This window comes from Castor canadensis, chromosome 15, assembly GCF_047511655.1.
Source record: "Castor canadensis chromosome 15, mCasCan1.hap1v2, whole genome shotgun sequence".
NCBI lineage: Eukaryota > Metazoa > Chordata > Mammalia > Rodentia > Castoridae > Castor > Castor canadensis.
In genome coordinates, this window is record NC_133400.1 from 53,225,321 (window position 1) to 53,251,747 (window position 26,427).

The 26,427-nt window shown below is 40.4% G+C and overlaps 1 protein-coding gene across 11 annotated transcripts in view; it reads left to right on the forward strand.

The window, feature by feature from the left end:
* Positions 1-26,427, forward strand: part of Svil (supervillin) — a 221,212-nt gene that overhangs the window by 45,496 nt on the left and 149,289 nt on the right. For 4 of the 11 annotated variants that reach the window (XM_074056172.1, XM_074056170.1, XM_074056171.1 and 1 more), the window contains exon 3: positions 17,323-17,423. The exons of 4 other annotated variants lie outside the window; for them this stretch is intronic. Coding sequence is in view for 1 of the 7 variants with exons in the window: in XM_074056162.1 (XP_073912263.1) it covers positions 22,756-22,777 (22 nt within the window). In the remaining 6 variants the exon portion in view is untranslated. Of the gene's footprint in view, positions 1-12,355; positions 12,523-17,322; positions 17,424-21,619; positions 22,778-26,427 lie in introns of those variants that run through there. 3 more of the 11 variants (XM_074056174.1, XM_074056175.1, XM_074056162.1) reach the window with 2 other exon arrangements.

Sequence of the window (26,427 nt, forward strand, 5' to 3'; positions counted from 1 at the left end):
CTTGAGTAAAACTTTTCAAACATGAAAGGCAGTTTGTAAGATGTTTTCAAGTTTGGATGGTCCTGACTGAATTGTCTGCACCATAAACACATGCAAAGTGATCTGGGGTCTGGTGTCCCTGTGCCTGGTGTTGTAAAGTGTATTTTGATCCAGTTCCCTATCAGACTCTGTGCTGTTGCTCTTAGGGTTGAACTGAGGGAAAGGAGGAGGGAGAGATGGAAAATGTGGGAGTTGAGAGCTGTCTGGAAGAAGTCCACATTAGCAGGCCACAGTTAGTTATTCCAGTCCAAACAACTTAAACTTTTCCTTGTGTTTTGAATCTGGGCACAGATCTGGGTGTGGATCTTGTCTTGGATGCAACAGATGTGACTTTGGGATGTGCCCAGCATCTCATCATGTGGAAGCTGAGCCTGGCTGGCTCCTGCCACTGCACCTCACTCTTAGAGAAATTAGACTTGGTCACTTGTGCTTTTGTATATTGTTTCTGGCCTCTTTCTAGGTTAGCTACAGCTTCACCAATCTTGGAATGAGCTCTCTCAATGTCTAAATCTTGGGCCTCCTGAAGAAAAGAATCTGTAAAGCAGATAAATGCTTTGACATTTATATCAAAGAGTGTTTTCCTAAAAGACAGTAACATATAAAACAATGAAAGATTCTTATAATTTGGCTTGCTTTTCCACTGGACAAAGCTTCTTTATGATGGAAATATAGTAAGAACATCTATACTCTTCTATCTTGTTGATATTATTTTCTTTCAGCAAGAGTTAAATAAAGTGGATCTTCAGCACATTCAGCACTCATTGTTGATGTGTTTTACAAAGCCTTGCTGCTTTTATGAACTTTGATGGAAATCTTTGTTTTCTGAAAAGTTCACTAATGGAGTGTATCAGTCAGCTTTGCATTACTATAACACATACATGAGATAACTCACTTATATAGAGAAAAGGTTTATTTGGGCTGACAGTTTTGGAAGTTTCAGTCCATAAGTAGTTAGTCTTGGTGCTTTGGGTGTTGGAGGCACATCATGGTGGGAGCACATGGTGGAGTAAAACCACTTACTTCATGGGCAGAAGCAAAAGAGAGGAAGAGAATGAAGACCCAAGTTCCCTTTGAGGGCATGCCCTAATGACCTGAAGAATCCCACAAGGCTCCACCTCTTAAAGGTTTCATGATCTTCTAGTAGCAGCATAGGCAGGGAACCAAGCTTCTAACACACATACCTTTCGGGGGCACTTATCCGTACTGTGGAGCACATAGTTTCTCCTAGGAATGTGTTTCTTAGCTATATATAGTCAAGGATCTAGTCAGTGAGGATGCTGTTACAGGACTAAGTTAATATCTAAAAAGATCTTCCCATTTTAAAACTTTTAAAGTCTTCAGCATAATGTCATTTGAGTCATTTTAAAGTCTTCAGTGTAATGTCATCTGAGTCAAATTAACCTGTTCTTTATCTTAAATCATTAACTCCTTGATAGGAATGTAGTTTGGATGATGCTAAATATATAACTAACCTGCTGTTCCCGCATCTTCCAGCTCAGTCATTAGCACCCTCACTCACCACTTCTCACCACCACCATCACCACCCATTCAGGGGCCCTTGTTTCCACCAGAGTGGCGATGGCACTGTCAAGCTCCGTGCTTCCTTTTACCCACTTCTCTCCTTTCCCACCCCCACCCCAAAATCTATGCTCCTCAGAACAACTAGAGTTTTTAAAACTAAATCAAGACTATGTCCTTCCTAGCTTCCATCCATTTTTAGCATAAAATCCAGTCCTTCTCTGGCCCACAGCCCATGTTATCTGCACTCAGCTGCCTCTGGTCAGCTGGTTCCGCTGGCTTCCGGGCTTCCTTCCATCCTCTCAATCTGCTCCAGCCAGACTGGCCACCATGCTAGTCCCTGGGACACTCCTGTCACACTTCCATCTCAAGAGCTGAGAGTCAGCCCGTGTTCTTTCCCTTACCTGAATGTGCTTCCTGTAGCTGAGCATCAGTGTCCTCTAAAGAGGACAGGTCTCGGTTGCAGGGGTGCCCCCTCAGAGCCGCCTGAGCACTTTACCTGAAATAGATACTCCCCCCCCTCAATTCTCTTAATCTGTTTTTCCCCCTTCATTCTTACTTGCTGGAATTCCCTACTCACTGACATGCAGGCTGTCTTGTATCAACCAGTTCATTTGTCCACTGACTTCTTTATAGTTGGCAGTTACTCCCAGGAGAATGTGAGCTATATAACATACAGTGTGGGTAGATCCTTGTATCTTTGGTGCCTGGACCATTACTCAACACACGTAGGCCACCAGGACTGCTGGGCATTGAATCAAGGAAAGAGCCAGAATTGTCTACACTGTTTTTGATTTGGCCTGCACATCACAACACACTGCAGTTTTCTAATAATAACTGATTTTAAAATGTTTTCCACTCCACTAAAGGTTTACCATTCAATAGTCAAGATTTTTCTTGGGTTTACTCCTTGCCTAAAGGTTTGGTTTATTGGCAACGTAGTTCACCATTTGGATGGCAATATCTGAATGTGCCAGTGACTTAGTAATTTTTAAATGATGGCCTTTGCAAACAGACAATACTATTGGATCTTGTTTGCCTCCACTCATTGGTTAACAGCATATGTGTAGCATGAGGATAAAGAGCTACATACTCTTCTATTTTTAATACAGTGGTCCTACCTTGTCTGTGGGGGATATGTCCTAAGACCCCTAGTAGACTCCTGAAACTTTGAATATCACCAAACCCTGCATAACACTGTATTTTTTCCTATATATACATACCTATGATAAAGTTTAATTTATAGATTAGGTGGTAAGAGATTCAAAACTATTACAATAACACAGACCAACTATTATAGTACATTATTATTTGAATATGGTCCTTACAGACAATATCTTTCTGTATTTTTGTCTTTTCATTTTAAGGAAGCACTGTATAACTTCACTTTGACATTTCCAAATTTTCAGCATAGCTACTCTTGTGCTTTGGGTCCATTATTAAGTAAAACAAGGATTGCTGGAACACAAGCACTGTGCTACCTCAACAGTTGATCTAATAACTGAGGTGGTTACCTGGTGACTAACATGTGGGTAGTGTATACAGCACAGTTACAAGAGATGATTTGCATCCCTTGCAGGAGTGAGCTGGGTGATGTGAGCTTTCATCACTACACAGAATGGTGTGTAAAACTTACAAATTATTTATTTTTAGAATTATGCATTTATTATTTTCAGAAAGTGTAACTGCAGATAAGAGAAGGGTCAAAGTACAAGAGAGTTCTCATAACTAAACAGTGAGGGCACTTTAAATGACTAAAGGAGGTTTTTTTGTGTGTATGTGGTATTGGAGTTTGAACTCAGGGCCTATACCTTGAGCCACTCCCAAGCCCTTTTTTGTGATGGGTATTTTCAAGATAGAGTCTCATGAACTATTTGCCTAGGCTTACTTCAAACCATGATCCTCTTGATCTCTGCCTCCTGAGGAGCTACAGGTTTGAGCCACCAGCGCTGCACCTTAAAGGAGATTTTATTCCCTACAAAGAAGCAACCAAATGTGTGTAAAGAAAATGAGAGTGGGACTGAAGTAAAGGAAGTTAGTTCTACAGTTTATAGACTCTTATAGAAGATAACAATAGCTCTGTCCTAGGAGATAATTTAGTTTACATGGTTACTGAATTGCTTTTAAAAAGTCACAACACAGTGGTAGTGAGAAATTTAACATCCCTCTGTCACCAGTTGATAGGTCATCCAAACAAAAAATCAATAGAGAAATCCTAGAACTAAATGACACTATAGATCAAATGGACCTAACTGATGTTTACAGAATATTTCATCCAACAACAGCACAAGATACATTCTTCTCAGCAGCCCATGGAACTTTCTCCAAAATAGATCATACCTTATGGCACAAAGCAAGCCTCAGCAATTATAAGAAAATAGAAATAACTCCCTGCATTCTATCTGGTCACAATGCAATACAACTAGAACTCGATAACAAAAACAACCACAGAGAGCACGCAAGTAATTGGAGGTTGAATAGCACATTGCTCAATGATCAGTGGGTCATAGAAGAAATAAGAGGAAATCAAAATGTTCCTAGAAGTTAATGAAAATGAAAACACCACCTTCCAGAACCTAGGGGACACAGCAAAGGCAGTCCTAAGAGGAAAGTTTATAGCTATGAATGCATATATTAAAAGGACAGAAAGATCTTAAATAAATGACCTAATGCTACATCTCAAACCCCTAGGAAAACAAGAACAAGCAAAACCCAAAAACAAGCAGAAAGAGAGAAATAATAAAAATAAGGGCTGAAATTGTCCAAAAAAAAAAAAAAAAAAAAAAAACATGTGAAACAAAAAGCTGATTCTTTGGAAAATAAACAAGATTGACAAGCCCTTGGCAAAGCTGACTAAAATGAGGAGGGAAAAGACCCAAATTAGTAAAATCAATACTGAAAAATGAGAGATAACAACAAACACCAAGGAAATCCAGGGAGAGACTACTTTGGGAACCTATATTCCAATAAATTGCAAAATCTTGAAGAAATGGACAAATTTCTAGATAATTATGAAATGGACAAATTTCTAGATAATTATGACCATCCAAAACTGAACCAAGAGGATATTGTTCACCAAAACAGATCTATTACATGTAATGAAATTGAAGCAGCAATAAAGACTCTCCCAAAAAACAAAAATACAGGACCTGATGAATTCTCAGCTGAATTCTACCAGACCTTCAAAGAAGAACTAATATCAACACTCCTTAAACTTTTTCATGAACAGAAAAGGGAAGGAACACTTCCTCACCCATTCAATGAAGCCAGTATTATACTCATCCCAAAACCAGACAAGGACACATCCAAAAAGGAGAACTACAGGTCAGTCTCCTTAATGAACATTGAGGCAAAAATCCTCAATAAGTTAATGGCAAACTGAATCCAACAACATATCAGAAAAATAATTCACCATGACCAAGTCGGCTTCATCCCAGGGATGCAGGGGTGGTTCATAAATATAATATAGCACATTAATAGAAGCGAAGACAAAAAACCACTTGATCATCTCAATAAACGCAGAAAAAGCCTTTGATAAGATTCAACACCACTTCATGATAAAAGCTCTAAGAAAACTAAGAATATAAGGAATGTACCTCAACATTATAAAGGCTATATATTACAAACCTATGGCCAACATCATACTTAATGGGAAAAAACTAAAACCATTTCCCCTAAAGTCAGGAATGTAAAAAGGGTGCTCACTCTTCCCACTCCTAATCAACATAGTCCTGGAATTCCTAGCCAGAGCCATAAGGCAAGAAGAAGAAATAGAAGGAATACAAATAGGTAAAAAAGTAGTCAAAGTATGATCCTGTAGCTAAAAGACCCAAAAAAAAAAAAAAAAACCTCCATCCCAAAAGTCCTAGACACCATAAATAGCTTTAGCAGTGTAGCAGGATACAAAATCAACTTACAAAAATCAGTACCTTTACTATATACAAACAATGAACAAATTGAGAAAGAATGCAGGAAAACAATTCCATTTACAATAGCCTCAAAAAAAAAAATCAAATACCTAGGAGTAAATTTAACAAAGAATGTAAATGACCTCTACAAAGAGAACTACAAACCACTGAAAAAAAACAGATCAAGGAAGACAGAAAGATCTCCCATGCTCATGGATTAGCAGAATCAACTTAGTAAGAATGACTATACTCCCAAAAGTAATCTACATGTTCAATGCAATTCACATCAAAATCCCAATGACATTCACCACAGAGATTGAAAAATCTACCCTAAAGTTCATTTGGAAACACAAAAGACCACAGATAGCCAAGGCAATACTGAGCAAAAAGAACAATGCTGGAGGTATCACAATACATGACTTCAAACTCTACTACAGAGCCATAGCAATAAAAACAGCATGGTACTGGCACAAAAAACAGACATGAAGACCAGTGGAACAGAATAGGGGACTCAGATATGAATCCACACAGTTATGCCCACCTAATTTTTGATAAAGGCACCCAAAAAATGCAATGAAGAAAAGACAGCCTCTTCAACAAATGTTGCTGGGAAAAGTGGTTATCTGCCTGCAGAAAACTGAAGCTAGATCCATGTCTGTCACCCTGTACTAGTATCAAACTCAAAGTGGATTAAAGACCTTAACATCAGACCCAAAACCCTGCAGTTAGCACACCAAAGACCAGGGAATACTCTGGAAGCAATACATATAGGCAAGGACTTCCTCAGTAGAACTCCAGCAGCCCAGCAACTAAGAGAAAGGATGGACAAATGGGACCATATGAAATTAAAAAGCTTCTGCACAACAAAAGAAATGGTTTCTAAACTGAAGAGACCACCCACAGAATGGGAGAAAATACTTCCTAGCCATACATCAGACAAAGGACTGATAACCAGAATATATAGGGAGCTCAAAAACCTAAACTCTTCCAAAATCAATGAACCAATAAAGAAGTGGGCAACTGAACTAAATAGAACTTTTTCAAAGGAAGAAATCCAAATGGCCAAGAAACACATGAAAAAATGGTCACCTATCCCTGGTCATAAAGGAAATGCAAATCAAAACCACACTAAGATTCCACCTCACTCCTGTTAGAATAGCTATCATCAAGAACACCACCACCAACAAATGTTGACGAAGATGCAGGGAAAAAGGAACCCTCGTACACTGCTGGTGGGAATGTAAAGTAGTGCAACCACTTTGGAAAACAGTATGGAGGGTTCGTAAAAACCTAAATATAGATCTGCCATATAATCCAGCAATACAATTCATAGGGGTATTACCGAAGGAATGTGACCAAGGTTATTGCAAAGGCACCTACACGTCCATGTTTATAGCAGCACTATTTACAATAGCTAAGGTATGAAAACAGCCAAGATACCCTGCTACTGATGAATGGATTAAGAAAATGTGGTATTTATAAACAATGGAACTTCCCTCAGCCACAAAGAAGAATGAAATTTTGTCATTTGCAAGTAAATGGATGGAACTGGAGAACATCATCTTAAGCAAAGTTAGCCAGACTCAGAAGGCCAAAAATCTCATGCTCTCCCTCATATGCGGCTTATAGAGCTAAAACAAATGCAGTAATATTATTGGACTTGAGTCACACACTAAGGGGAGAACATGCACTGGAGGAATAGGAAAATAGAAGGAAATCTAAAACTTGAATGTGGTTGATGTGCTCACTGTAGAGGAGCGAATATAGTAATCTTAAACTGGCAGAGGCCACTATGGGAAGAGGATTAGGAAGTATTAAAGAGGTCTGGCAGAGATGAACCAATGTGGGTTAATACACATATGCATGAAAGCAATGCTAGGAATCTCTCTGTATGGCTATCTTTACCTCAAACTTCCAAAAATGCTGGGTCTTTCTTATTATCTCCTATGTTTTCTCATCAACAAAATTGGAGAACAAGAAGGCAGTATGGTTCTGCCTAGCAGGAGGAGAGGTGGCCCAAACAATGTATACATAAGTAAGTAAATGTAAAAATGATAAAATAAAAGAAAGAAAAAAAAGTCAGACTTATTGATGCATGGTTTACATATAGCAATACTCAGCCTTTTAAATTTTAGCTACATTTGATAAATGTATACAATTGTGTAACCATCACCAAAACCCAGATATGAATGTCTGTCTCTCTTAAAGGTCTTTGCGTCCCTAGTAACCAGTCCCAGCAGTCAGTCCAACTCCTGGCAACCACTGCCCTGTTCTCTACCTTCTGGTTTTGCCTTTTCCAGGATGTTATATAAATGGAACCATACAGTATGCAGCTTTTTTAGTTTGGCTTCTCTCACTTAGTATGGTGCATGTGAGGTTCATCTGTTTGGTTTTGTGTTAATATGTTCATTCCTCTCATCATGTGTAGTGTTCTGTTGTATGGATGTAGAGGTTGTATGTCTATTCACCCCATAAAGGGCTTTTGGGATGCTTCTGGTTTTTTTGTGATTATAAATAAAAGAGAATACTTATGCATAGTTTTTTTAAAATTTTTGTTTTGCAGTGTAGGGGACCTCACACATGCCCCATTTCTAGGCAAGTACTCTACAACTGAGCTACCATCCTCCACCACTTATGTGAAGTTTTTTTTATGGAAACATAAGTTTTTCATTTTTTTCTTTGGTGAATTTCTAGGAGTGAGATATGAAAAGTATATGCTTAACTTTATTTAAAAAAAAAAACTGCCAAACTGTTTTTCAAAGTGGCAGTACTATGTTGCATTTCAACCAGAGTGTGAGGGTTGTGTGAGCTGCATTTTGATCCTCAAGTTCTAATGCCCAGTGTGGTTTTCCTTCTGGAAGAAAAACCTCAGAGTAAGTCATCTTCTTTTCTCAGTTTTGTGTTTCTATCTCTTGTACTTGCATCTTTGAATTAGTTTTATTTAAAAGACTTGCATCCTTCACTGTTTCCTGAATTTCTTTCCCCTTCTCTGCACAGAATGCAGTGCCTTGTTCTCAGTAGATGCTAAGTGCACATTTGTTTGACTTGAATTTAGTAAATTAAATTAAACTGAGCTCAAGGCTAACAACTGGACTTAGTGGGTCTTTGAGACGAGTGCACGAGGCTCACAGACCATGTGCACACTGTTATGAAGCCATACCCCAAATATCTATATCTATATCTATATCTATATCTATATCTATCTATCTATATCAGTACTAGGATTTGAACTCAGAGCTTTGAGCTTGCTAGGCAAGTGCTCTATCACTTGAGCCATTCTGCCAACCCTTTTTTGTGTTAGGTATTTTCAAGATAAGGTCTCGAGAACTATTTGTCCAGGCCAGCTTCAAACCGTGATCCTCCTGATCTCTGCCTCTTGAGTAATTTGAATTATAGGCCTGAGCCACTGGTGCCTAACAGGGGAGATTCTTATTACTTCTCCCCAGTCAGAAAGGTACCACCAGTTGTGGAAATAAAGCATGTTTGGACTTTTACAAAGGGTCCAATTTATTCCAGGAACAGAGGCAGAAACAAAGTGCTGTGGTTATTAAAGATAAATAGGCTCATCTTGTTGATCCTATGAAGTACGTAGATTTTTTAAAATCTCTTTTAAGGCTTTTACTAATTTTTGGTAGGGGGAGTGATGAGGATTGAAGCAGGGCCTCATACATGTTAGGCAAGCACTCTACCACTGAGCTACACTCCCAGTTCCTTTTGTTGCTTTTTGCTTTTTTTTTTTTCTGGCAGCACTGGGGTTTGAACTCAGGGCCTCACACTTGCTAGGCAGGTGCTGTTACCCCCTGTGCCACTCTGCCAACCCTTTCATTGTTTTTAACCACTAAGGAAGCATAGCATTGTGGTTGAGAATAAGAATTCTGGAACCAAATTCTGCTACTAATCACCTGTTAGTCCTTTGGCAACTTTTTAATGCCTTAGTTCCCTCTTCTGTAGAGTGGGGTAACAATTGTAGCTAGTGATGATGGGAAGCTGTTCATGTGTAGAGCGTGCTCTGAACAGTGCCTGGCAAACGTTACATACTACATGAGCATTTCTTGCTGCAATTATTCTTATTAACTCAGTTTTATCCACAATATTTCCAAAATTTGTTTTTCATGAGTTTGTCACACTCTCACAGCTTCCATGTACTAGAAACCTATTCAAGAAGAATGATTCAAATCAAGTTGACAGTGAGAGCCGGTTTTATGACAGTACCTAGATTAATGTCCAGAACTGGCTATCCTCAGAAGAATCCACTTGTATCCCCAGGTGTTGTCTCAGGTCACATGCTTTTCAGTGACGTTAGGGCTCTAGTGTAGGGTGCTTATTTTTTTGGCTTGTGGAGGTTGTGATTTCTGAGGTACACCATCTTCCTCCCTCAGTTCTCTTTCCTTCCTTAGTCAGGTTGATGCCACCATAGTTTGGTAACTACATCATGGCTGGAGATTTTGGCATGAGGTTTTCCATCTATCTGTCTGTCTCTTTTCGTCGCTGCACACACACCTCCCCCCACTTTCTGCCACCCTCCCTTTCTGAATTTCTTTGTTGCTATTTCCATCCAAACATTGTTTCTTTTAGCACTGCTTGTCAACTTTTTTTCTGGCATTTTTTCAAAAAGCAGTCCCCTCTGGTTCACAGTTTTGCTTTCCATGGTTTCAGTTATGCACAGCCAAGGAGGTCAAAAAATATGAAATAGAAATTTCCAGAAATAAAAACTCATGCTTTAAATTGCATGCCACACTGAGGTACAAAAGTCTCACACCATCCTGCTGCATCCTACACAGGTCATGAATCACCCTTTTGTCCACCATATCCACATTGTATATGTTACCCTCCTATTAGTCACTTCATAGACATCTAGGCTATCTGATATATAGAGTTTGGTACTATCTGCAATTTTGAGCATCCACTGGGGATCCTGGAATGTATCCCCTGTGGATAAGGAGGGACTCATGCAGTGGCCATTTGTCAAGGAAAAGACTTGGCTTTGTCTGTGGGAGTTCAATCAAGATTTAGAGCCTTTGCCTCAGGTCTTGTGCTCAGGGTTCTAGGGAGCAGTGAGCATGCACACAGCTAACAAGCAAGGTCTGTCTGTGCCCACTCCAGGACAGGAGAAGGCTGGCCCTGCTGCACCGAGTCTGCCTGTGTGTGCACACTGGTTTCATGTAGCCTGGCATCACTCCTGCATTTCACGGTTAGGATTTGCATTGTTCTAAGTATTGTGCACAGGCTAAATAATGTCTCACAAATGCACAGTTACTTTGAATGTCTTAAATACTCTTTCTTATCAAATGTAAACTTGTGAGATGTATTACTGAATTCATGGTATGAATTCACATCATGAACGTCTTTAATAAAAGTGCAGCTCCTGGCATGGGGGGGTGGGGGTGTCTAAGAAAGTTTTCACATAAAATAGGCTCATATTTCATGCTCTTGAGGTCCACCTTGGTAACATGTACCCAGAAGAAGTTACTTAAATGATGAGAGAAGGGAGGTGAAGGTCATCAGGAATCAGTCTGGACCCACCACCTTCTTACCTCTTAGGAAAATTGATGGACAGAATATATGTAAGAATGAACTTGAGTACACTTTTTGTATTAAACTTAGTTTACATAGCAACAAGCTTTTAAAGTTGGTATTTGGTGTCCATTTAGACAAAAAAAAGAACAAAGACATGGCATAATAAACATGCACACATGAAGCCATTAGAGAAGAGAAAATACTTGCTCACCAGTGCTGAGTTGCATAAATTCACTGTAAGGGTCTCTGGAGTTCAAAGAGGGGTGAAGATGATTTCAGACCCTGTGGGGGTTGCTTCAAGCCCATTGTGATCCTCTGGGGAGACTACCATTTGCCTTCTGATGGTTTTCTTTTAGCCATGGTTTGAAGCCCCTGGGATTGTCTGTAAAAACCTAGTCACATGGTTTATAGACGTTCTTGGGTTTGAGGACCCTGGGAGAAGTCATGAAGTTCTTAGAGCAGACTGTGAAATGTTGAAATGTTATATTGTGTTTATCAACTTAGCACATTATATGTACAGTGTGTGTGTTTAATTCTAGGTATAAAGTATACTTATGATTATTAATTATTACAGTCACAATTATTAAATTACAAAAATAAAGTTGTTCTCACCTACATTGTGATGTAATAGATAGTAAAAAATCACATCATAAGCACATGCATCTATCACACAGCAAGCTAAATTATTTTTCCATGTTTGCTACTTTTTCATTGATTTTGTTGTTGCTTTGAGGCAAGTAGTTGGAGCCACCAAAGTTTTTTTTGTTTGTGCATTTGCAGTGCTGAGGATTGAATCCAGGACCTTGTGAGTGGTAGGCAAATACTCTACCATTTAGCTATACCTCCAGCCCTCACCAAAGATTTTGAGAAAAAAAACTCACTCTCTCTCTCTCTCCCTGTCTACCTTCCTACCTGCTCACCTACCCACCCATCCATCCATCTACCTACCTATCCATCCATACATCTGTACATCCATACATCCATCAATATGTACATAAGAGAACTTAAAATTGAAAGTTCTGCACATTGTTAGATTTTCCACTGTGATTTTGGATGATACCCATATCCTTTAACTGTGGAATCATAGCCTCTCCCAGGGTTTTGCAGAAGTGCATTTACAAATATCTGAAACTTGCCATTTCCTTTATGAACCTGTGCTGTCATAGGTTATATGGGAAAGCCACCCATTAGCAGCAGAAAACCCACAAAGTGAGGAACATGTCCCTGTAGGAAGCTATCCCAAGGACAGAGGGGTAGGGGAGTTCCTGGGTCTCACCAGAGGCCTGTGGAGGACTGTGGTGCTATTTTAGCTCCCTCTCCTTCACATGTCCTCTGCGTCAGTTGCTATTTTGACTGTGAGCATCTTCTTGCAGCTCGTGGCATGCTGGGGCTGGAAGCCTCATAGGGAGGATGAGCTGCCCACTGGTTCCTGGTAGTGTCTATTGAGCACTGGACTCGTGCCTGTGAAGCACTAAATCATACAATATGGAGAAGACACTGCTTATAAAACCACCAGTTGAATACTCATATGATTAGAGAGGTAATGTGCATAAAAGAGGTGGGTAGACAGTCAGATTGAATGTATCTTTCTTAGTAAAATCAGTGGACTTAGTGAACAATCCAATGTGTAGGAAAACATTGACTGTTCTGATAAATGACATGGGCCAGTGGTTAGTACTCTTCAAATAGTCTATTATTCAAATAGTCTCTCTCTCTCTCTCTCTCTCTCTCACACACCCCTCATTAAGATGAAGCCCAGTACCCCCATGTGTCATTGAGAACTTTCCTCACTTTCCAAAGGCATCACACTGGGCCTGATGATGTTTGACAGTTAGATGGTATTCTTTCCTCTCCATGTCCCTGCTGCCTCTCTTCCAATGGCACCTTTCTACTGTTGTCATTGCTCCTTGCTTCTGACCTTAACTCTTTCATGTGACAATCCAGTCACTTACTAATGGTTTTTCTGTCAACTGATTTGGCACTAGAACTAATGCTAGCAGGACAACAAAGCTGAAACATCAATATAGTAAGTATATATGTGAGGAGTGATAAGGTGGGGTGTCCCCACTTTGTTATGCAATGTGTGTTAGGTGATGTCCACAGGGCATTAGGTGGTTCCAAGCAATGCAGAGCTTCTAATAGGTACATGGTTTTGCTAATTTGGAGACAAATTGTTTATCGTTTACAAATGCTCAAATGATAACGAGTATGCTGTTCCTGCTGTTGTTATTGCTGTGCTAATCCAACCCAGGAGGGCTGAGAATAGCAGTCAGCCCCCTGAATCCGTGGGTTCCACATCCTTGAATTGAACCACCTGCAGATTGAAAATATTCAGAAAAAAGAAATTTTTGTCTGTATTGAGCATGTAGAGACTTTTTTCTTGTCATTTTTCTGCAAATAACTCTTTATATAGTACTTACCTTGTATTAGGTATTGTAAGTAATCCAGAGGCAATTCAAAGTGTTCAGCAGGATGTATGTAGGTTATATACAAAGATTCTGCTATTTTATATTGGAACTTGAGCTCCACAGATTTCAGTATCCATGGGGGAACCTAGAACCTATCACCTGAAGACAAGGGCCAACTGCAACAGTAGTGTTCTTTTCTAGTCAGGTATTTGGCATGAATTCAGGAGTGAGAGTAAGAGGCAAGACTGTCACAGGAGGTCTCCAGGAAACTGGAGACATCTGAGTGTCATCCTGAAAGCCTTCTTGAGATTTGCAGGAGAACAGGGAGGATGTGCCCAGAACTCTGCGAAAGATATCTGAAGGATGTTTTATTTTCTTACTCTGGGCATCTAGGAAGAGGATGGAAATAGCTAGAGTAGAAGTCAGGTCTCTCAGCAGCGTCATCCCTGAACTCTATAAATGGGGGACCATGACACCTCTGGTTGAGGCTCTGCTCAATGCTCCACACTACAGTAGTTCAATAGTAATGAATAAAACTCACTAGAGGCATCCATCCACTGTGGACAACTCCAGTGGCGCCTTCTGTCAGCCTCTAAAAGTCTTTTGAAGTGTTAACCTCAAAGTATGTTTTCTCCAGCAGGGTTCCCCTCCAGAAGCACTTGGTCTAGGCTTGCTCACTAAGTCTTAGCAGAGCTTTTGCTTGGTGATTGAGAATCATGTGAAAGTTTGTTTTGCTAGGAGGAAATACCTTGGGAAGGAAGGAAGGAAAGAAGGAAGAAAGGAAGGAAAGGAGGGAGGGAGGAAGTGAGGGAGGGAGGGAGAGAGGGAGGGAGGGAGGGAGGGAGGGAGGGAGAGCGAGCGGGCGAGCTCCAGAGGGGGCAAGACGGAACCTTTCCTCTGGCCTTTCACTTCCTTCACCTCTTCTTTTGCATTCACCACATTGGTCACTCATTCCCCAATGCCTCATTTTCCTCTGGATTTTTTTTTTTCTGTTTTTATACTTATTTAATTCATTTATTCAGTTTCAACATGTCAGTAAATTTGAACTCTTTCCTGATTGTATTCTTCTTCTTCCCAAATTATTCTGATTGCATTAAAGCTGATTCATTGTTCTTTTCTTGTCCATGTACTGTTCTCTGAAGTTTTATTATCTAGTGACCTGTCCCATCCCCTTGCCTTTCCCCCACCCTCTGCCCCATGGTGCTTGGAGGTTGAACTCAGGGCCTCACTTTTGCTAGGCAGGAGTTCTACCATTTTAGTCACCCCACCCTACACCAGCCCTTTTTTGCTTTAGTTATTTTTCAGATAGGGTCTGATGCTTTTGCCTGGGTCTGACCTCAGATAGTGATCTTCTTGATCTCTGCCTCCTAAATAGCTTTAATTACAGGTGTGTGCCACCACATCCGGTCATTCCTTTGTCTTTGAGCAAACCAAATTCCTACAAATAAAGTGTTTCATGTCCAGCTTCAAAACTTCTTTCTGGTCCATGAGCTCATGGTCTCCACTGTGGAATTTCTTCTCTCTCAATCTGCAGTTGTAGAGACCCAAGGTGACTCTTCTGCTCTGGGGACTCTGGAGGGATATGGGGCAGACTCAGAAGTGACATCTGGGTAGAGAGTGGCACCCTTTAAGAAGAGGAAAGGATGAGAACTCCTCTTCTGCCTGTGGCCCCTCTCTTCCCCCTTTCTCTTGGCTTCTTGTGGTTCTCTTGGCGTTTTCCCTCTATGAATAATTTCATTTTGCTTTCCTTTGTGGCTGGCACAGTAAGAGGGTCTCCTCTCCAAAGTAGGCAAATTCCTTGCTCACTTAGAAAACTGAGGCGCCCCAGGGGAAAGGACAGGCTTAAATTGGTCTAGCCCCATTCCAAAAGCTCTAAAGCTTTTTAGTAATAAACAAACTTCTGAGGAAAAAGAAAAAAAATGAGTTTTTATTTTTGGCATAAAGAATAGTCTACTTAAACCCAATAGTCTGTCTGTGTGTAGTGCAACCATCTTTGTGGCTTCAAGTATTGAGTTAATGGCTGTCTGAATTTCACCATGTGGTGGTGATAAGTTTTTGCCTTGTGGGAACTTCCCAAGGACCACCCTTTTGCCTGCCACAAGATGACTCCTTTTTACATTGCTTCTGGGCCTCATTCTGGAGATATGCCCTGATCTCTTGATACAAGAGATAGTAGGCTTTTCACAACAAGCCTCTTGTGCATTTGTTTCTTTCGTTCTTTTTTTTTTTTTTTTGACAGTACTAGGCTTTGAACTCAGGGCTTCACAATTGCTAGGCAGGAGCTCTATCATGTAAGCCATACCTCCAGCCCTTTTCACTCAGTCATGTTAGAGATAGTGTCTCACTTTTTGCCCAGGCTGTCCCGGACCCCAATCCTATTTTATGCTTCCCACTGTAACTGGCATGATTAGTGCACACCACCACACTCAGTTTTTTTCCCTTGAGAGAGAGTCTCAATGGCCTGGAATTGCACTCCTCTTGATCTCCAATCTCAGCATCTGTGTAGCTTGAGCTGACATGTGCATGTCACCGTGTTCAGCTACTGACTGAGGTGAGGTGTAGCAAACTTTTTGCCTAGGCTGGCCTCAAACCACTGTCCTCCTGATCTCAGCCTCCCAAGTAGCTAGGATTACAGAGCTGCTGGTGCCCAGCTACTCTCATGTATTTGTAGAAACAGAACCAAGCTGTGCCAGCCCTGTTCCTTCATCCTGCTGCTGTGTCTATGGCACTGTCCTCTGCAGGGCCTTCTGTACTTACGTGTATTCTTTTCTGGCTTTTCTAAAGGTGATATAAGGAAATGCTGGAGAGACATGGGGAGGACATAGTAGGAAGTATCTCTGAAGCTGAGAACAAAAGATGTTCTGACAGCCACCACTGTCTAAACTCCCAGCCACTGAATGAACCCAGGGTCTTTCCCCTTTTAGTCTGGTGCTTGGGACTGAGCTTTTGCTATGTTCAGTAACTCTCCCTGCTGAGTTATCAAAATGCCACACAGGCAAGTAGCCATTTTGAATGTGAAGAATGATTGTTTTTCCACTTCTTTCTTTCTTTCTTTTTTGGCCCTGGGGTTTGAATTCAGGGCCTCATGCTTGCTGGGCAGGCACTTTATTGAGGCACTGCATCAGTACCAAAGAATGACTGTTGCCAGGCAAGTCATCTTCATACCACTGACACTTCATGAGGCAAATCACAAGGGTTGGGGAGGGGGGCATGTTGGCATTCATTCTACCCTGATACATTCTAGTAGAGGTGTGATTTTTTCCCTTACTTACAAGCCTTTGAGCAAAATAAATGTTGAAGATATCCTCTGCCTGGAACCAATGGCACAGACCAACTTCTAGCCAAATTGCTCACTCTGAATGCTTAGAGGGGTAACTTCAGTCTCCTTACTTCTGTCCAGCATCTCTCTGGATTCAAAACAATTGAACCTTTATTAGTTTCCTCTGGTTGTGCACATCCAACTCCCAGATGAGTTCCAACCCATTTTTTCTTTTCAGTCTCCATATGTTCCAAGGCTCCTCCCAAGGCCTCTTATTTTATCTGATATAAATTTGAATTTAGAAAGTATTCATATTTACTGAAGATAATTCTTTCCTTACAATCAGATACATAAAATTTCAGTTAACACAGAAAAAGAAGAGCTTTGGAGAACCATTCTATAGAAATGTCTTTATTCACCAAGTTTAAGGTGAAGGGAGGAAAATAATTCTTTTTTTAAGCATTTTGTACACCAGGTTTACAAAAATACTCCTCCCATTGCCTATAATTTGTAGTTACTGAGGTGGTGAATAATTTGTAGAGAACCGGCTCTTTGGAAGCAGCAAATGGATCAGCTCCGAACATCCTGAATGCACACATGTGGTTGTCTTACATTGTTTCCAGTTTTCTTTCTTGGATTTCAAAGTAGGGATTTTTCTTTCTCTTTTTTTTAGAGTTCAAGTAGATAAGCTTGAAGATGCAGAAATCTGAGATGAGATAGTTCTGAAGTTAACCCACATCTGAAGCCATGATTTAAAAAAACATCAGCATTGAGGTATGTCTTTGGGAAGGAAATAAGAGTTTTGTGGTTTACACATTGTTGCTTTTGCCTGCATTCTGAGGACAGGTTAAGGCACATCATGAAGGGTGACTCTGTCAGAATCACATTCAATGAACCAGAACTCTAGGAAAGTTTAAGTTCTATGATGGGCCATGTGCCCACAAACATACCAGGAGTGGAGCCATTATGATAATTAGAAAACTCTTCATATTTCTTCAGTGGTCCTGTGTCTTGATGGACCCATTAGGAACTCTGGGAAAGAAAAGGAAAACTTAAAAATGTGAGTTTTCTTTTTGAACTGAGCTATGGCCCTGAAAATGCTTCCAGGAACTCAAAGTTAGACTTTTCAGTGCAGAATGGGGGCAGAAGTGTACTTCCGGGACAGAGCTGTTTGACCTACCTTAATGGGTCAGTATCACAGCTTTCTAGGCCATTAATGCAGTGGGGGCAGGTGGTGGAAGATGGGTTTATACCCAAGTGAATTTGGGAAACAAGTCTTTCTCAAAACTAATGAGCTATGGGACTCTCCATGGATGTGTGTTCAGTAGTGCTCACCATAGTCCTATGGAACTCTTTTCTTTTTGTTCATTAGTTTTTGTATACCAGCTGTGAATTGTTAGATGCTAGGAATACAACATAAATGAGATTAGCAGTGCTTGTGTATACAGAACAATATGTTAACAGTAAATAAAAATAGTTATTGAGAGGCTTGGTGGCAAGTGCTTAAGAGAATGGTCTCTGGAGCAGTGTGGCCTGGTTTTAATCCTGGGTCTGACATAAACTTCATGGCCAAGGGCAAGACACAAAGTCTCTCTATCTTCAGTCTTACCTCTGAAACACTGATAATAGTATCTCCTTTTTAGACACTGCTGTTGTAAGTGCTGGCAAATACTAGATTGTATACAAGTGTCATCAGAATTTGTGCAATAATGCTCACATATGGTCATATAATGATCTCATTCATACTATAATGAAGACTACATGATTGACTCACTGGGGAGGATATGGTGATGGGAGGGGATGTCTGAACAAGACAATCCAGGAATGCACTGAAGGAGACCTTGTAAAAGTGAAAAATGGAAAGCTCTACAGATGGTATGAGAAAAGCACCCAGAGGAAAAAGCAAGTGCAGAGGAAGCATGTGACAAACTCCAGCACCTATCATGTTTGGAAAAAGAAAATACGCTAAACAAACTAGGGCTAGAAGCAGACTTCTTCACCCTGAAAAGGACACTATGAAAAAACTACAACTGTGTCATACTGAATAGTAGAAGGCTAAAAGCTTTTCTGCTACAATCGTGGACAAGACAAGGGTGGCCACTCACATCACTGATATTCAATATTTGCAATGGTTAATTTTAGAAGTCAGCTTGACTAGATTAAGGATACCTGAATACCTGGTAAAACATTACTTCTGGAGGGTTTTTCTTGAGGAGATTGGCCTCTGAGTCAGTGGACTGTGTAGGGAAGATCTGCCCTTTTTTGGGTGGCACTAGTCAATCAACTGGGGACTCTGATAGAACAAATGGGCAGAGGAACGACTAATTTCTTCTGTACTAGAGCTGGGACAACCTTATTTTTCTGTCTTTGGACATTAAAATTTCAGGTTCTCTGGCCTTTGGACTCTAGGACTTGTATCAGTGATCCCTGAGTTCTCAGACCTTTTTGCCTAACTTGGACTGAGAATTATACCACTCCTTCCCTGGTTTTGAGGCCCCTGGATTTGGACTGAACCATGCTACAGGCATCCCTGGATTTCTGGCTTGCAGATGGCCTGTTGTGTAACTTAACCCCATTATCAGTATCATGAGAACCAATGCCTCTGATAAATCACCTTTCATCTATCTATCTATCTATCTATCTATCTATCTATCTAGCCAGCCATCCACCCTCCCACCCATCATATCATCCATCTTACTGGTTCCACTCTCTGGAGTGCTCCTCAAAATTAATGAGATTAGAAAAGTAATACAGTATTATTCTGGAAGTTCTAGCTAGAGTAGTTATGTAAGAAAATGAAATAAGAGGCTTCCAGATTAGAAAGGAAAAATGTAAAATTTTTTCAGATGGCATTATCTTGTGTATAGAATGCCTTTAGGGATCCACTAACCTATCAGAATTGATAAGCAAGTTCAGCAGGGTTTCAGGATATAAAATCAATAAGCAAAAATCAACTATTGCTATATACTTGTAATAATGTAAAATTAGATTAAGAAAATTATTTTTATGGTAGCATAAAAAATACTTAGGGATAAATTTTTGAAAAGGAAGCAAGTATAAAATGAGTATTTTTAAAAACTATAAAATATTGTTGAAAATTAGAAAAAAATCCCATAACATCAAAAGCACAAGCAACAAAAGAAATACAGATAAATCGAACTTCATCAAAATTTAAAACCTTTGTTCACCAAAGAACAGCATCAAGAAAGTGAAAGGAAAACCCACAAATCATATATGTGATAAGAGGCTATATCCAGAACACATAAGGAGTTAGTATGACTTAATAATAAGAAGACATCCCAATTCAGAAGGATCTGCACAGTGTTTCTCCAGAGAAGATGCTAATGACCGTTAAGTACACGAGGAGATTTTCAGCACTGGTAGCCATGAGGAAGATGCAGCACACCACAGTCGGATACCGTTTTATAATTTTATACCCCTGTGGATGGATGATGACAAGTAATGCTGAGGATGCGGAGAAACTGAAACTCTTTTATACTGCAGATGGGAATGAAGAGTATTTTCAGAGTGATTGTTTTGGAAAACTGAGTGGTATTTCCTCAAATAGTTAAGCATAGAGTTAACTTTTGTTTTGTTGCAATGCTGGGGATTGAAACCATGATCTGATGCATGCTAGTCAAGTGCTCTACCACTGAGCTACATCCCCAGCCCACATAGGATAGCCTTCATAAGCTAGCATATGCATTCCAAGATATATACTCGAGAAAATAAAAGCATATGTTTATACAAAAATACTAATATTTGTGGTGTACTATGATTTATAATACCCAAAGAATGGACATAACCCAAAATGTCAACTGGGGAAAAGACAAATAAAATATCAAATATCCATACAGTAAAACATTTGGCTATGAATAGGAATGGAGCACTAATGTGTACTACCATGGGCAAACCTCGAAAATATGAAGTGAAAGAAGCTAGTCAGAAAAGAACATGTAGTCTATGATTCTGTTTATATGAAATTTCCAGGACATGCAAGTCTTATACAGGCAGAAAGTAGATAAACGGGTGCCTACAAGTAGGGTATATGGTTGGAAATTAGGAGGATCTGTGATTTCTTCTTGAAATGATGAAAATGTTTAAAATTGATTTAGCAATTGTCATACAACTCTGAGTACTCTAGAAACCATTGCATCATATACTTTAAATCAACGAATATATATGTGAATTATCTATCAATGAAATTATTATATTGATATATGTCTTAGAGATTTAATCATCAGTATTTGGTGATAGATTAGATTTAGTAAGTAGGGACAAAGTAGGAATTAAGAATGAAATCAAAATCATGCTCTTGGGCAACTTCTGAGAATGAGAGGAAAAGGGATTTGTTTGTTTCATTTTGTTTTGTGGCAAGGTGAGCTTTGAGAATCTGTTTAGATATATATTAAGCTTGAAGTGCCTGTTAAATATTCAAACAGAGACATTAGACAGACAGGTAAAGGTGAGTCTGGAACTCTGAGGAGCAATCAAGACTGGAGGTACAATTTAGATTACAGGTAAATCCATTGGAAAAGATGAACACACACACACACACACACACACACACACACACACCATATGCACACACAGGCACACAGTGTATGCTTTCCAGAAACCTCAGAAGTATACTGACCACCTACATTAGTGCATTCTTTCCTCAGGATTCTTTACTAATTTAGATGGTGTGAAAACAATTTTTTAAGATAAACATTCCTTCAAGTAGCATCCTAATTTTTCCATTCTCTTGTGAAAATACTACTTGGGAAAGGACAACTCAGTAAGCTATAAAGCCCATTTGAAATGTTTTGAGCAAACCTTGTGGTTTGAGCATGTGACCAAAGACTACTACTCATTCTGGATGAGTCTAAGCAGTGTTTGTTTCTTCTGTTACAAGATGTGTGCTCATACACACACACACACACACACACACACACATATATTTTGGTGAGTCAGATGTTAAAGTTAGAGCTGACTGTTGTTAACTAAAATTTCTCTTACATGGGATATTGATATCTATCATAAAACAATATTTTTTTAAATCCTTTCTTTTCTCTGATTGGTCTGGCATGAAAATAAGGAATGTCCTTATTTCGCTAACTTTGGTTAAAGGCTTCATGGTATAAGAGGGTTTTTTTGTGTGTGTGAGTGTGTGTGTTTAAATGTATGAACTTACAGTTGTTTGGTTATGTTTTATTATATATGTTGGAGGCATATGTTGGGGGTTTTGAGAAAAAAATTTTCAATATTACTTTCTCTAAAACATTCTTTTTGTGGAATAAGCATCTTTATTTGTTCTAGAATCCAGATCCACAGGGTTCCATAGGGTTCCATAGGGTTTAAACCTTTATTATTGTAAGAAAGTGATTTTAGTAGTGTGGATTACTTGATTGGAGGTTAGATTATCACCCATGAAGAAAACACTCTTTCAAAAAAAGCCTGATTTTTTTAGAATCCTTCTTTTTTTAGTTGTCCTGTGCCCAAGGTTTAGGACCTAAGCTAACCTCTTGCAACTTCCAGTCACAGGAGAATAAGAGTGGTTATCTGGGAAGAATCATTTGAACTTCAACCTGTTATCTTTGCTGCAGGGCTATACTAAAGGGCACTTTTGACTGCTTTATTTTAGAAGAGTAAGTTGCAAAGGGAAAGGGCTCAGGAGGCTCTGCTCAGGACTCATGGCTACTGGAGAGCAGCCTACAACCGGCCTTGTCATGGCGGGAGTCTGGTCAGGTCAGTTTGCTTGTCTTCTAATTGTTTTCAGAACCGGACTCGATGAAGCAGGTGCTCCTGACAACACTACAGGTCATTTAATAGAGAAGTACTAGTTCTACTCTTCCTGCTAAGGGTGGATCGGTGCAAATTGCTTTGTTTCTCAAAACATCTTATTTGTCTTGGGCAGTAGCCAGGCCTGTAATGTGGGTGGTGTGTGCTGTGTCGCAAACCTCAGGCCCCAAAGCTTGAGCGTTACTTTGTTTGACAGATCAAATGAGTGTGTACAAAACAGGCGGAAAGCCTTCGGGAGACTACAGGGGGCAAACATCAAGGGATGTGTGTGAGCCTGTGTAGACAGCCCCAGGCAGATGTCTGAGGTGCCAGCAATGGTGCCATGAAGAGAACCAAGTGGGAAGGTAAGGGACTTGGGATTTTCTAAAGTAGCTCCATTTGGTTGCATTTTGGAAACCAGTTAGTATTTAATGGGTTGATGGGAAGCTTATTTGGTCATCATCCCCTTTTTATTTCCTGGCAATGATTTTTGGACGTTGATCATGAAATTAGCTTAGAGCAGTTCAATTAAAAATGTCACTAATTAACTTTTTAAGTAAAAAGATGTTTTGTTTGTTTGTTCTTTACTGCTGTCAACCACCAAAAAGGTCAAGTGTATCCAACTCTTTAAGTAGAAAAAACTAACCAGCATTAAACATCCTAAGGGAATTTCTTTGCTTCAGATCTTTTATTAAATCCGATTTCATCTGAGACCTAACTTAAAATTTACCACAGAACAGGAAGCAGAAACCACGGAAGTCTCTAAATATACCTTTGTACTTCTCTGCTCCTCACCTGCTCTCTCTCCCTTGCCACTTGTGTACACGCACATACGCATGCGCATATATCCCTATCTGTATTTGCATGAAAAATAGGTACGGGCAATAAATGTAAAGTGCAATACAATAAAGTGAGTGGTTGAATATCAGTTGGAATGAGGCTTAATTTTTTTATTTCACTTTCATATGGATAGTTTTACTAATTCTCTTTTCTGGGCTTAAGATTTTTCATTCTTTGGCCCTGGGAGGGAGTTGTATAACCATAAAACTTGAGAATCCTGGCCCTGGAATAAATGTTCCTTTTAAAACCCCAAGGACAGAAAATTGAATACAGCTGTGCAAAAAAAAAAGGAAAGAAAAGAAAGAAGAAGTTGAGAGATGGTTCAGGGTTGCAGGCTCTCTGACCAGCTTTCCCAGTGCAATTGGGCTGTGGTTTCTTGGAGATGAAAGGCAGGGAGCTTCGGTGTTCTTTGTGAAGGGTTCACAGGAAAGCCAAGACTTCCTTTAGAACTGTGTGTCTCTGGAATATGGATAAGAGAGCTTTCTCACTGGTATAGCTGTCTGTCATCTTGTTTGTCCTCTACAGATTCTATAGTTTTTCCTGCAGAGAATTGGGGTTACTAGGCAATCTTCTGAGATGTCATGATTCCATAAACCTTGAAGTTCTCACTAACAAGGAAGCTTCAGAGCTTAAACCCTTTATAGCAGAGTCAGAATACAGAACAGAACCAAGATCTTTGAGAGTCAAATTTCCACTCTTTGGCTCCCACAGTCATGGAATTTTCCTCGGTACAAAACAACTGTAAAGTGTGGTCCTGAGAACATGGCACTGTTCCTTGCTCCTCCTCCCTGGGGATGGAAACCAGGATGCTGGCTTCTCTGATGTTTGCCTGGTGGGTCCTGCTGTTTGGTTTGCAGCTGGTGGGGAGGCATCCTCGTGGACCCTAACCTCTGTGCGGCCTGGCATTAATCACTTTCCTCTCTGTCAGACCATGTAATGATGATTCATACTTCTTCCTCTACAAGATTAGATTACTGTAATTTTCATATCCTGCAATGCCCACTGGGGATTTGAATTAATACATGTTGGTACAGAAAGCAGGATTGTGTTTCTGGGGAGAAAGGAGTGAACTTGCCCACTTGGCCATCGTCTGAAAACTTTAGGGAGGGCCTCTCTGAAAAGCAATCCTGCCTTGAGGGCTTACCACGTCAATCAGTTTTGCATGCAGCCTCTCTGTGCATATGGTCCCTGGGCACTGGATTTGCATAGGGGATGCCAAGCCTACAAGATCTGCATGCCAGGAGGGTTTCACAAGAGAGCCCCATATTGAAATCAGACACTGCTTAATGAGGAAAATCTTCCCCAGAGAGGTATTTGGGACGCAGGCAAAGCAATTCAGGCGTGTGGAACCATCTGCTCAAAGCCAGCAAGGATTACGACCACAGGATGGGGAGCAGGGGAACCATGAGGAGCAAAGTAGCCTTTAAAAAAGTCTTAAGTTTGGTACTTTCCCTAGAGATCATATGTTGCTCATTTTGTTCTTTTAGCAAATATGTATCCAGCACTTACTGTATCATACTAGGCACTGTTCCAGGCTCTGGAGATAGACAGCAGTCCACAGGCAGACAGAAATATCTATCCTCAACATAGTCACAGTTGAGGGTAGGAGTCACTGTGTCACTGAGGGTAGGAGTGTGTTTTATAAAGCTAAACTTATTCAATTGGTTTCCATCTCTCTCTGTTCTTGAACTTTTGTTATCACAAAGGTGTGTTCCAGGTGCCTAACTGGAGCCACAGAAACATGTGGAGGTGTAACATGCAACCATCCGGTGTTGCAGAATTGTCTGTTCCATGGTTCTACTTTATTACAAGCTATCAGGCTTTTGTGGGCTGGCCAAGGATGCAACCATCACTTTTGTTTCTGGCTGAGGGTGAGAAAAGAACCCTCATGGGGCTGGTGATCACTGGCCAGCTGCAGTATATGGGGTTGCTGGTCTATGGGGACTGAGAGAGCATGCTCCTAGAAGGTCATCTTGCTTCATGTGTCTGGTGTGGACGATGCTTTTCTATCCTTGAGAAGAACCATAGGTACTTCACGTTTTTCATTCAGGAATAAGAATGATCCATTCTCTGGCTGGGCATGGTGGCATATGACTATAATCCCAGCAACTCAAGAAGTAGGACAATTGTGATCTAAGACAGGTCAGGGTAAAAGTGCAAGATCCTATTAGAAAAAAAAAAAACTAAAAAAAGGAAAAGGGGCTGGGGCATGGCTCAAGTGGTAGAGCACTTGCCTAGCAAGTGTGAGCCCTGAGTTCAAATCCCAGTACTGCCAAAGAAAGGCTCATTTCCCCCTTGGCAATTGGGACCAGCAAAAGAAATCTCTTGTGGTGCTAAGCGTTGTGATTTCAACAAAAAAGAAGGCCGGAGGTCTTCTCTGGTGTAGGGAATCCTTGCTCCATAGACAGCGGCATCATCCTCAGCTCACAGCCCACTTGAGTGGAACCCCTAGGGTTCTGCCATGTGACTACTTGCTGCTTGAGAGCAGACAGAAACCCCATATTTTTAGATACATAACAGCCTAACTGGAGCATGTCACACTTTGTATATCTCCGATTACTTGCAAGACTCTGAGCCTGGTGTCCAGGAATGCGTTCTGGAGCAGTCAAATGGGAGGGTGCATCTCTGGAGCAGGGACAGGGCTCACCCCTGGCATACTCACATTTCATTTGACCATGAGGCCAGCAGTCCCGTCTGTGCTAAGCTTTGCTGCATACCCATTGCTCTGGACTGCTGCCTGGGAAGAGATGATTGGCTTGAGAATCAGTGGTTCTAGTCAATGACTTACAGTTGACCTTGGAGCTCAGAGATCATCCTCTAAAGCCAGGGAAGCTTCCCATAAGCTTTCAAAAAAAGAGAGAGCAGACAGACAGACTCCACTGATGATTGATTGATTGATTACTATTATCTGAGAGAGGGAGCTTAGGGGGTGAATTCAAGTATGATGTATTGGATACATTGAAAGAACCTTTGTAAATGCTACAATGTACCCACACCCAGCATAATAATAAAAAATATTGCTAAATGAAACTAATATTCCCTTTTGTTGTTAAAAAAATCTACTCACAAACAAAATTACTTGGTTTTGGTGCAAATGGCCACCTGTTAGACTCAGACTGGTGTATCAGAGGTTAGGAGACAACGCATATCCTTTCTTCTCACATACATGTCAAAA